Raw genomic sequence first — 13,156 nt, 5'->3', positions numbered from 1 at the left:
TCAAAACCTTTGCATCTACCTTAAAGGGACATTTCAACATTTTGGCAAATTGGCATAATCCCTATGGTTCTAGGAGTAGGTTCATTACCTTTAACTGTCGGTGCAAGCTGTTTTGAGATCGGCGGAGCAGAGACGCAGCTGCTCAGCTAACGCAACGGAGGCTCATGGTATTTCTACGTTTCCCTCACCAAACTAAATATACAATCCAACAACTCCAAAACGCTCTCGTGGACAAGTTGTGACCTGCACATTCACCACGCTATGAGATAATAACGTATAATTATAGCTGCTGCGCAGCGATGGGTCGGGTCCGGGCTACTTTTGGGCAAATTTAGGCAATTCTGAGCAACAAACAGGAGAATAGGAACACAGGACAGTTGACCTTATAATGTTCAATTTGCATTAGTTGAGGATTGAACCCACAACCTCGGGAACCAAAGACTGTTGTCTATCGCACTGAGCTACTTGACAAGTGGCATTCAACAGTGGCTTCACAAATTGAGTAAGCCATTCACTGTCGTGTAGGCAGATTTGAAACCACAGTAAAAAGAAAAATCAGTTTTTGAGGTAAAATAATGATATGTATTTGTCAAACATCTACTATGAGTCTAAGATGTTAAGAGCTTTCGCACATGGTCCAGTCCAAGCTATTTGGATCATCATCGTCATCATCTCCCTTGCTGGGTCTCGAACGCACAATCTCTGACACCAAGAACCAGCTCTTAACTCGCTGAGCTAATTGGCTGTTAGTGAGACCTGCTGTGTAGCTTCATTTATCCACTCAGGTGAGTCAGTGCCCGGGCAGCTGTTGTCAAGGCAGATTTCAAAAAGTATCTAAACAAAAATCTGTTAATACATAAATTGCATTTAGACAGCAAAACAGCTTGAGGACATGTGACATCTTGATCTGTCATCATCATCCTTGTTGGGTCTCGAACTCACAATCTCTGACACCAAGAACCAGCTCCTAACTCGCTGAGCTAATTAGCTTGTAGTGAGACCTGCTGTGTAGCTTCATTTATCCACTCAGGTGAGCCAGTGCCCGGGCAGCTGTTGTGATGAAATGGTCAAAATGTCAATAATTCAGTCATCTAAACAAAAATCTGATAATACATAAATTGCATCTTGACAGCATGGAAATGTTGGTGATTTGTTTTTAATGATACGTGTTTTGCTTCATAAGAGAAAATATGATGTTTATAAATTCCACTCTCACATTGACTGCAGTTGTTTCCATGAGAGCAGAATTCAAAATGTTCTCAAAAATTCAGTTTTTGAATTAAAATTCTGATATTTGCTAAACTTCATCAACCATGACTCCAGAATATTCTCATTTTTTTTCAGGAAGTTTGAAAATGTATTTAGCAAGAATTTGATGGTATATGTTTACAGTACTGTTTACAGTCAAACGTTTTCATGCACTGTAGGCTCAATTTTTGCTTAATCAAAAATCCGAGAAACAAGTTTTGTGGAGGACGGTCTGGAGATGCTCTGTAGCAAGTTTGGTGACAATTGAGCAAAAATTGTGGGAGGAGATACATTTTAAAAGTTTTACAGTTATTGAAAAAAACAGAGTGATGGACTTCATAATTTGTAATAAGTTTAAGTGGACAAAAGTTTCAGCAGTATTGAGGCTACATTGTGGTGAAGTTTCAACACTGTAGCATCTACCGTTGGTTTGGTAGGAATTTTTAAAGTTTTTAAATTTAAACGCTTATTGTGCCCCCCCGTAGGAGGGGGGGGCACATGTCCTTGGAGTTGAGTGCATCTGGCATGGGACTGGACCTTTGTGCAAAGTTTGGTGAGTTTTCGCCCATGGGAAGTATGACTTCCTTGGAAGAAGAAGAAAGAAAGAAAGAAGAAGAAGAAGAAGAAGAAGAATTCCTAGGAATACAATAGTGTCCCGGCAGCTTAGCTGCCCGGACCCTAATTATGTAACATTACCACACATGAAGCAAATACTCAGAACTACTTTCGCTTTTGAAGTCACTCTGCCGAGCAGCCATGTCTTTACCTAGAAAACACCTCAGTTTCGTAACCATTATTATTTCATAGCGTGGTGAATGTGCAGGTCCCAACTTGTCCACCAGAGCGTTTTGGAGCTGTTGGATTGTGTATTTGATGAGTTTGATGAGGGAAACCAAGAAATCCCTTTAGCCTCCGTAGCATAGCTCTGAGCAGCTCGTGGCTCTGCTCCGCCGTTCTAAAAATAGCTTGCACTGACAATTAAAGGTAATGAACCTACTCCTAAGACTATAGGAATTATGGCAATAGGCGAATTTGCCAAAATGTTGAACCATCCCTTTAAGTTTGAGTATATACTGTATGTGTCTGCAGGTTTAGTTATGAAGAAGGATGGGAGAGGAAGAAGAAGAAAAAAAAAGTCAGAGGAATGGCAGAATGTTTGAACTGATAGAGCTTCTTCATCAGCATATTTTCAAAAGCCACAGGCGCATATTTTTCTCCTCAAGTCATAACTCCTTTGTAGACCTTTGTGTGAGTGTATACAAGTCAAATCCTCTGTTGATGCAGCTTAGCAGGCCTGGTATGAGGAACGTGAGCATTTCCTGGTTTCAGTCGTGCCAGTGGGGTTGTACAGGCGGTTTTGATTGGTTGAGGGAAATCAACCATATAGCCAACCCCTGCGCTGACCTGCTCCTCACCCGGCATATTCCAAATACCACAACCCACCTGTATCCCTATTGCTGCATGTGTGTGTGTGTGTGTTTCCATATGTGTCTGTGTCTGTGTCTGTGTCTGTGTCTGTGCATCTGTATGTGTGTGTGTGTTACTGCATTGTAGACACTTACATCAACTTCTGAGTTAGTTGCTCTTTCTCTTCTCTTATTTTCAGCAACTCCTCGCCGGAATGTTTCAGCTCCTCTCTCTGCACTGTTCTCACACACACACACACACACACACACACACACACACACACACACAGACAGAGACTTGAGTTTCCTTGACACATTGAAGATGCAGTAAAGGCTTACAAAAGCTTGCCTGCGTATAATGCTGGCTCAGGGCCAGGCTTGTCACTGGAGGCTGTTACACTGTATGACTTACAGAAAGACGGAGACAGAGGAGAGTAAAGAGACAGATAGACAGGTAGAGTTTTCTAAGATATTGTTACTTCACACTTGAGCAAAAAAAGAAAAAAAAACCCTACCAATGAAATTACAGGATTGGTGTGGAGGAGGATGAAGACGAAAAACAGAGACAAGTTGCAGACACAGACGTGAAAGCACCTAAAACAGCAGGTGAGGAGGAGGAAGAGCTGGGTTGAAAAGTCATAAAAAGGTGGAAGCAGTTGACGAGAGATGGCAGGAGGAGTGGAGTGTTGTAAGAGGAAGGGAGTATGAAGGAGTCGTGAAACTTTACACCACAGTCTGGCAGTCTGTTGTAGTGTGTCTGATACAAGTAGCTGCTGTAATGCTACTGTTTCCTCCCTTCACTGTCTGTCCATTTTCACACTGACAGCTACAACACAAATAAAACTTATAACAAAGATAGAATTAAGCACTTGAGACACATTGTAGCCTACTCCTGAAAGAGGAACATGGACAACTTCCTCAACAAAGGTACAGAGTATCATTTTACATATTGAGTTTTCAGGCTCGTGAATATGTTTATTAAAAAACAACTGCAATATTCAGGCCTTATGTCAGGCTGACAGCATGTCAGACTGTAGCGCTGCAGACATGAGTGAATGTCACGCAACAGAAAAGCACTATAATATAATATTGAATAGCTCAATGACACACCATGAACTCCACCTTGGCATTATCCCTATCAACATTTGTTACTGTTATCTTCGACATTATCATTTTCATCAGCTTCATCAGCGGTCAGCAAAGCTTCACTGTTACGTTTAAAAGCGTGCTACACAAGAACTGTCCCTATGGGATGTCCTGTAGATCACAGCGAGGAAAATAAGAACATAATCATGATCTTAAAATCATCAAAGTTTCCTCATGTGCATAAGCAACACAAGAAATGTTCCTATTGTGTATACATGCCAGTACATATTGAATACCAAATTATTTTTTTAGTTTAATCAGTGACACCCTGGGTAATAATCAAGTGGGAGTAAAGCATACCTTATTTTGATGCAGTGACATGTTCAAGCCATAAGGAAAAATACTTGCCTTAAAGTAAAGGGCAAGTCCTTATGTGGTCAGTGTAGACAGATAAAAAAAATTGAAGTGAAGTTTATCTAGGCCCTGCTTCACATCACTGATAAAGCCAGACAATGATTTCATGTTTCAGGCGTTTTTTGTAACATGTAATTATATTATTTTATTTAGGTATAGGTAATGCTGCAACTAAATAGCCAGTACAAGTGTTATTTACAGTACAGTAAACAAAGCAGTAAAATGAGTGCAAAACTTGGCAGCAGGGTGGACTGTGCCTCTTTAAATCTGATGTATGTTGGAAAACAGATGACTCAAAGTTGTGGAAACTGGAAACTAGACTGAACTGTTCTACTCTTCTGCAACAGAATAAGATGCTTGTTGCTCGGCACATAATGAAAAACTATAAAAAATTTAGAGGTAGAGCCATGATATTCTTACTGTTGGCTGCTCAGAGAAAATAATAAACATTTAGTATAAGAGCTATGGTTAGTAATACCAGTATTGCTGAGAGCATTACAATTAGCACAAATGCTGCACATGAAACTGTTTCACATAGCAAAAAAATCAGTCTAAAAGGCCACTAGGTAAAGGCTCTGTGTGGGTGTCTTGGCTAGTTGTTTGAATGGCTGACATGGTAGCAGCGTGGGTATTGCAGCGTGTTAAAGAGGTGTATTGTGTTTGTATTTGTGTGTGCGTGCATGTGTGTGTGTGCTGTGTATTGAGTTGAGGCTGAGAGAGTCTGTGAGGGTCCTTCAGAGCGGTGCAGCAGGGCGCTGTGGCTCTGGAAAGCTCTCAAACCGATCCAGCAATGTCAGCCTGACATTCTCTTCCTCCGACTCTGTTTTCCTCCCTCTCTCTTACATTGTTTTTCTCTCTTTCATCCGTCTCCTCGCTGTCTCTCTCCTTTCAGCCTCTCTTCATCTACTTAACTATTCCTCTTCCTCTCTTTCTGTGGTTGTTTTCCCCTTTCTTTTATACCCCCCCCCCCTCTCTCTCTCTCTCTCTCTCTCTCTCAGCAGGAAGGGGGGAGTGTAGGAGGTCCTCCTCAAAGCGGCAATACACCGATAATTGCTTTCTGGTCACTGTGACATGATGAGGTCTGCCAGGGTAAAGCAACACACAGACACACACACATACATACACTCACTCAAAGACACTCAGAAACACACACACTGACTCAGACAGACACACACACACACACACACACACATACAGAACACACAAGAACACATGTACAAAGAACTCACAGAAACACACACAGCAGCACAAAAAAGCCACACAGAAACGGTCACAAACACACACAGTAACAGACATGTCCAAACAGAAATAGTTGTATAAATACTTGATGGAGCAGAAAGGTTTCGCGATGAAAGCAAACCAGGCTGTCTGACTTTCTCTACAGTGCTTCTTTTATGTGTCTCAGTGCAGACACACAGACCCACACAGTGTAACACGGTGGCAGTAAATATTAGGGCAACTTACTGGCAGTTGGCCACTAAGTTACTGCAACAGGTTTATAGTATGGTTACTGAGTTGGTCGTTTCAGTGCTGCAGTCAATTAATTCTCTGGTCATTTAATTACATTACATTTGTAGCTGCTATGACTAATTGTGTCAAAATGAGTGTACGTAGGTGGTTGTACATGTCTGCAAATGTCCAGAAACATCCAACAGACACACTCAATCATGTCATGTCAGTAATGCACAGATAGCGAGCCAGCTAAAATAGGCCAATATGATCTAATCTTGTATGGAACAGTGTTGTTGTTAAACAGGTGTAAGGAGCAAAGCGTAAATGTAGAACAACAACAACAACAAAAAAAAATACAAGATGGAAAGCTATTAAAAGAAAAGAAAGGACAACAACAATGAAAATTCCCAGCGTTATTCAAGAGAAACTATCTGCACCGCATATCTGACTGAGAATAGTTAATCAACAGGCTATTCTCATCTTCTGCTGAGGTTCATTATATGTTTTGAGCTTTACAGCTGCATAAGATATAAAAACAAACAAACAGATAAATCATAGACTATAAATGAACTCATTTCAATATTCAGTTTATTGCTATTCAACAAACACTGGTCACACGCTCTTCTCTCTCTCTTTCTCTCTCTCTCTCTCTCTCACACACACACACACACACACAAACACAGACACACCCGTTGCCTTCAGCTATGCTCACATTTAAAATGTACGAGAGAGCAAACAGTGTATTTGGAGTTAACTGGAAGCACTGAAAACTGTGGTACAAGTACAGTGTAAATTATAGCTACTTTACAGTCACACAGCTCAACCTTGGAACTCTTTACATTACGTTACGTTACTGCTTGTGTACCACAACCCTTTTTGCGTGCCAGCCTTGTTTATTATATGTAATAAAAACAACACCAATCACCACCACAGAAGCTCTGTGGAAAAGATCCCTGGATTCAAGAGAAACTGAGTATTGTTTCAGCTTGAAAATCATTTCTACTTAACTGGAATACAAAGGTTTTTTTCTACTTGGCCTCCAAGTAACAGCGCAGTGCCACAAAGAAAGGTGTCAAAAATATCTTTATTATGAAAACGGATGGTAACTGTGGCTGATTTTAGCTCTACTCTCAGCTCAACTGCAGCCTGCCAGACGTCTGATGTTTGTTGTTTTACTGTGATACTACATACTGTATGTTGCAGTACCTGAACATTTGCATATTAGCAGTGAATTAATCAAATCGTGAGGTTAACAGAGAGAGGAAAAACAAGAGACAGATGTGGGAACTGGAAGATGATGGGAACAAAGTTGTGTGAGAACCTATTTGATGCTTTTATATTAGCTGTCACTATAAACACACTCATATACAAAGTTGGCTCCCAGGGAAATAGATACCATACAGTCTGAGGATGGCCCAGGGTGTTGGCAGATGGCTTCGGTTCAACCATCGGTCATAAGCATACACACACACACGCAGATTCATACACTCTTAGTCACGCTTAGTAACAGCCTTTCCCTTCAATTTCACTGTCAACCCTATGCCCTCCTTCAAATTGCTGAATGAAACCTCCCACAGTCAAAAGTCTCTTTCCATCACTTTCAAATCAAGTTTTACAAGTCATTTGCTGACAACTGCACAAAAACTGATCTGAGATTAATTATGTTTTCATCTTCTACTGCTCTCAGTGCTCATCTTTGTCTTGCTGTCTATAAAATTCCCCACCCCTTGAGGTTGTTCTCTCGTCTCCGCCCTCTTTTTCTCCATCTAACCATAAACCACATTCATATGCTCACATTAGGCAACCTACTTATGTTTCTCTCCTTTTTTTCCCCCTTCTCCTTCTCCTTTCTTCTGCTGGTTTGACGTTAACCACAGGACGCTGATAGACAGGTAGCACGGTTTAATTGCCGGCTAACGCCCAGATCGGTTTAGAGTTATGTACAGGTGACTTGTGAGGTGTGTGCTCTGTGGATGTCTGATCATCTGAGCCCAGCAATACCCAAGGGTTTTTATACATCCTGGTTCCGTCTCATTTTTGTGTGCCTACTTCTGGACTAGTATGAAAACAGTTTCCGACTTCAGTGTGTGTCCTGTGCTTTGTCCTAATTCGTTTCCTGTTGCCGTGTCCATTCCCATGGTTCCCTGGTTCTCTGGGACAGTGTCAAAAATGTCAAATGTCAAAAAATATAGAGGTTTCTCAGTCTATACTGTGTATGTGTGTGTGTGTGTGTGTGTGTGTGTGTTTATATTTGCGTGTATGTGCATTCCTGGGTGTGTATTTTATTGCATCTGTTGGTCTATGCAGCAGATGCCATTCATGCTCACGTCACTGAACAAACACATACTCACACGGCATCAGTACAAACAGCAGACCACTTTCCTCTTCTTCCCCCTTCCTCTACCAAACTCTCCCTCTGTCCTCTCTCTCTTTCTCTCTCTCACCCTCTCTGCCTCTGACACACACACACACAGATACATATGCACACTTGGCAGCTGTTTGCAACGTGCAGCACAGAGACAAAAAAAGATCCACCCATGAGGTGAGCTTGAGGTTAGCTCTCCTTCAGGCATTTAGTGTCAACGATGATCACACATACCCTCACGCACACACACACACACAAACACACACACAGCCTGCAGTGTTTGGTCAGTCCCTTTAAAATGTATTGTAAGGATTTCATTAGTTTACAGCGTTTACACGCAAATATGCATGAAAACACACACATTCCTTCCTGCTGAAAAGCTGTTTAACTGTTTTGTGTATTTGTGAAGCAACTGTAAACACACATGCATCTAGTACATATTATATCATCATCCATTGCAGCTGCTGTTCTCAGAACTACGAGTCGACACTTTAGCTGAACTTACACTCATTCCTCAGTATTTAAGTCCTGTAATAAATCAAATATCTGTCATTCTCTCCCTCTGTCTGTACTACCTTGAAGTGTGAAGGCTAAGTTGGTGTGCATGCGTGTTACCGTGTGTGCGTGCGTGTGTTACCTGAGAACACCTGTGTGCTGTGCTGCAGAATCTGGGATTTGAAGGCCTGCCAGACCTGCGTCAGCTGGCTCAGGAAATCCCGTACATCAGTGAGCTGGCTGCCAGTGGAGTGGAGAGTGGAGAGAGTTGCTTGCAAGGCCTTCTCCTGCCGCACGCACAAACCTCTGGCCCACACAAACAAAGACACACACATACAGAGGGTAACAGTTTGAAAATTTAAATACATAGAAGCTGAAAATTTCCTTAAGAGCATTTCATAGGGGGAGGGAAATCTGGCTAAAATGAACATCTTAAGGGAGCTGTCATGTTAAAATTGAGATAGTATTGTTGAATGCTACCTAGGTGGCTGTTAACAAGTGCTGTTAAAGTGACAAGTGTGTGAATAGGACAGAATTATTATATATTTAAGGAGTGGCTCAAAAACACTGTGGTGAAATCCCAACCCAGTGTGCTGCTCTCTCCTTTGACAGGGGCTCTCTCTGCTCAGTCTGCATCCATTGAAGGATGAAAGACTACACAGTCACAGTGGCATGACAAAGCTGTCAACATCCCTTCACTTCCCGGGCGACAAAAGATCCAACATGTGGATCCTTTGCATGCCAGCAATGAATGACAGTGTGACGGAGTCTGTAAATAAAATAGTGGCCGAGGATTAATAGTAAATTCTGCACAGACTAGACCGTCTCATTTTGGTTTGGCCTTTGTGGTTGATGACGGCCACACCCTCATGGACCACATCCTTCGAAGGATGCACCCACTGAAATCTCATCTTATAACATTTTATGGCTCTTAATCCCCAATTACTCATGTTTGTCGGTGCGTAAGAGCAGAAGACTGTGGTGACTGCTGCTGGGTGTGAATGTGTGTATTTCTGAGCGAGAGCATACTGTAAATTCTGTGAAACATTCCCTGGATAAACCAAGAGTATTTTTTTTTTTTAATCCAGCTGCTCCTTAATTGAAAAGAGCTTTGCCCACTTGTAAACAAATGCTGTATATCTCAATGTCACGTACACATTTTGTCCTGCATTTCAGTCTAACGGTAACTGACCTTCCAAATAATTTCAGAACATTTAAATAAGTGAGACACACTAACCACAAGAGAACTGAGTCAGTTTCCAAGTCAGCATTTAAGACCCTGCAGGCACAGATTGCTACAAGCAGGATCAGTTTGCAGCGTAAAGTCGTGACCCTGTGTATGCTTGTTGCTATGTTGTTCACTCTCTCTTTTTCTCCAGCTGTTTTGGAAGGTTCTGAACTCTTGAGATTGCAACTATTTTTGAGCTTTATACAGAATACGCCCACATCTGGATGTTAGAGTCATCGTGTCTTTGGCCGAATGTTCACAGGATCCTGCAGTGTCATGCTCTGCCGGTTCGTATTAATGTTAGGCCAATACCAGTAAATACATGCATTTATATACATTTACAAGTACAACACACTTCAGAGACATGAACTGCCCCAGCAAAAATAGACATTGCCACATAAAGTTGCTGAGCGTGGTAAAAAGCCACATGAGACACTCTGGTCACGGAGCCGGTGGACACCCTGACTAGAACGACAGTAAATTGTTTCTGGCAACCGCGACACAGCCAGATTCTGGGTATACTGTCTGTTACTGTCAACGTTAGTTAAGTCTGCATGGGTTAAGACCAGTTAAGACAAATAGCTTAATATTCATGTATTTTTCTCCTCCTGCAGAAGCAGAAGTAAGCGGAATATTTGTGTTAATATAAGTCTTAAATAGTTATATCTTCCAACAGCAATCACTTATATAGAGTGTTTGGTCCGAAACACGGGTCTGTCAGTCACTCTGCTCTGCTGTAAGCCGAGGAGAAAACGTTCCTTGTATCCTACAACATCTATCCAATGAGGAGAGAGAACGGCATAAAGGGGTGGTCCTCTCTGTGTGTGCAGCCAAGGGGGCAGTTGCATAGACTGAGGACGATGCCCGTGCATGTGGTGACGTAGGGACAAGGGCGGAGACTGCTAACTCCATCCGCTGACAGGAAGTTAGTCAAAACGACCGGATCGCTTACTTCTGCTTTAAGGGCCATATGATATTAAACAATCAAAAAGTGTTGCTAGATGAAAATGTTTCTCCATCTGGTGACTTAAAGATGCAATTGTCCAAACTTTTTCTATGCAACAGGATGACATTTCACATCCAGGTGACATTACACAAAACGGTTTAAACTCAGTTTTGGTTTGTGGTGTCAACAGTGACAGGAGGAGCGAGAAGAGCTCAGTTAAATCTAGTTACACAAATGCCTTATGAACCTTATCAAAATGTCAACTGAAAAAGAGCTAAGAGGTTTTCGTGCTAACTCAGTCCCTTTTGTATTGGCATCCACAAACATAAATAGTGACACCTTTCAGCAACACTGTAATTCAGGTAAACTGAGAGCAAACTAGTCTGCATTTCATCTCGGCTCTGTTTTCAGACTTCTCTCAGGAAATCTAGACCCTGACTGAGGACTTAAAGTGAGTTTTTTGCATCAAATGAGCCTACTGGGTCTGAGGCAATAGGCCGACCCACACCGAAGAACAGTTATACAGTTGATGGCAGGGGGATACTCAATACAGAGTTACATGTGGTCATACAGGATAACAAATGGATCAAAAGACAGTAAGAACAAAAGGTATTTGCAGTCCTACAATGTTACACCTAAGGTCAAATTACCAGGAGATGGCAGGGACCCCAGCCACTGATAAAGGCAAGACAGTGATGTACTGAAGATAAAAGAAGGGAGAAGAGGAGGTGTTGTACTGAGACGGATGGCACTGTTTATCAAGTCAATGGCATTTTGTGGATCAAAAGATCAAGGGGGTCACACCAGTCGTATGAAACTGCCCCTGGTGTCGATCATTTATCAAGTCGTCCCCACTCAAATGAGTATTCAATTTCCCACCATTCACTCACATATGAGTCAATATCTCTGACGCGGTGCCTTTTAGAGATGGAAAGAACTTGTTGTACTTCTTTGCTTGTAACAGTCACTCACCTGTGATATCTAAATGTGTTGTAATGGCTGGTTACAAAGGTAGATATGCCATGAAAGCAGGTGATGAGAGGTGCTGAATGTTGCTAATAGACTAGCTGTGAAAAGCCAAGGACTCGTGGGTCCAGCTGTGCTGCTTGTGTGTGTATGAAGTGTGCGCCGCACTTTGAAAGTGCTTGGCTTTTTACCACTTTCTTCTCTAGATTTCAGCACACAACGGCTTTTCATAGAAAGACACAGAAGCCAACATAAAAATGATAATGAAATAAATGATGTGACGACACTGTCTCTTAAAGAAAAAGCCACAGCCGTGTTTTACAGCACCCTTCGTTTCCCTCTTTCTCCTCCATCTCCCTCACTCACAGAGAAATAAGTTCAGACCAAAAGCACTTCAAGCAACATGAAAGATCACTAGTGCACTATCTAGCACACTCACACCCACACATGTGCGCACACACTAACACACACTCTCCATCAAGTCACAAACTCATGCAAAGCGTGGACCTGGAAAACTAGAGTGCTGGAACAGAACATTCTGTTATTCCAAGAACACTTTTGAGGGAACATGTGGGTGAGAGCGCACTAAACAGTTTCCTATTTTCTCACATACACACGCACACACACGTGACACAGAAAAATACATCCTGGATAGGCAGACACAAAAAAACACACCTGCAGAAATACACACTGGCCTGTATACCCTCAGACAAACATGGTGAACATGGCTGGGTCTTGCGTGCAAAGTGATGTGACAGTTTTTGAGAGCTCAGCAGGGCTGAGTGGTTGTTGTTTTTCTTATTCAGGGTTTGTGGCTTAAGGTGATCAAAAATGAACGGAGTCTCAGACGAGACGAGGCGGGATGAGAGGGAAACTCTGAGCTGCTCTGTGGTGCCTGAGAGCGTGTGTGTGTGTGTGTGTGTGTGTGCGTGCAGAGTGAAGGAGAGCATGGGCACTGCTTGTCACGAGAGCCAGTTTTATAATGTCAGATGACATAAATCATAAGGCTGACAGCACCAAATGGAGGAACAGATATGAGCCAGATCTGTCATCGGCGATAAGGCAAAAGATAGAGAAAAACAGACAGAGAGAAAGAGACTGCATGCGTTCGCTCACCCAGTGGTTTACTCATTTAGCAGCTTTCAATGTCAGCGGCCTGATTAAGCACGTCTCATCTCCTCCCTCCCACTCTCTTCACCTCCACCTCTCTCCTCTGCCCCTCTCCTGTCATTAACTGCTCACGACTTTTTCAATCTCTCGCTTTACTTCCAGGAAATAACCGGTGGCTCAGCTGAATTAACTTTCTCTCCTCTGGTTTTTCCATTCTCTCTTTTATTGTCTTCCCTCTATCATCTCGCACAGTTGTTTCCCATCTGCCCTGGCCTTCCTGCCGTGCATACTGTATGGTCAAGGAGCGGACAGCCAATCAGGGTGACTCAGACCAATATTCTGCTTTTTTTCCCCATCTTTTGTTTCTTTTGTTTTTATGTTTCATCTCCATCCTGCTTTGGCTTGCGAAACCTTCATCATGTCATGCTACACCCAGTCTC

The 13,156-nt window shown here is 42.3% G+C and overlaps 1 protein-coding gene across 2 annotated transcripts in view; it reads right to left on the bottom strand.

Moving 5' to 3' along the window:
- The window catches only part of lekr1 (Leucine-, glutamate- and lysine-rich protein 1), a 77,020-nt gene that overhangs the window by 32,172 nt on the left and 31,692 nt on the right, over positions 1-13,156 (bottom strand). For both annotated transcript variants that reach the window (XM_085795309.1, XM_085795310.1), the window contains exons 5-6: positions 8,609-8,772; positions 2,811-2,892 (exon numbers count right to left, since the gene is read on the bottom strand). In XM_085795309.1, coding sequence (XP_085651435.1) covers positions 2,811-2,892; positions 8,609-8,772 — 246 coding nt within the window. The remainder of the gene's footprint in view (positions 1-2,810; positions 2,893-8,608; positions 8,773-13,156) is intronic.

The sequence above is a fragment of the Trachurus japonicus genome, chromosome 13, assembly GCF_045865225.1.
Source record: "Trachurus japonicus isolate A0001 chromosome 13, Traja_1.0".
In the NCBI taxonomy this organism is placed as follows: Eukaryota; Metazoa; Chordata; class Actinopteri; order Carangiformes; family Carangidae; genus Trachurus; species Trachurus japonicus.
This window is presented reverse-complemented; position numbering and strand designations above follow the sequence as displayed.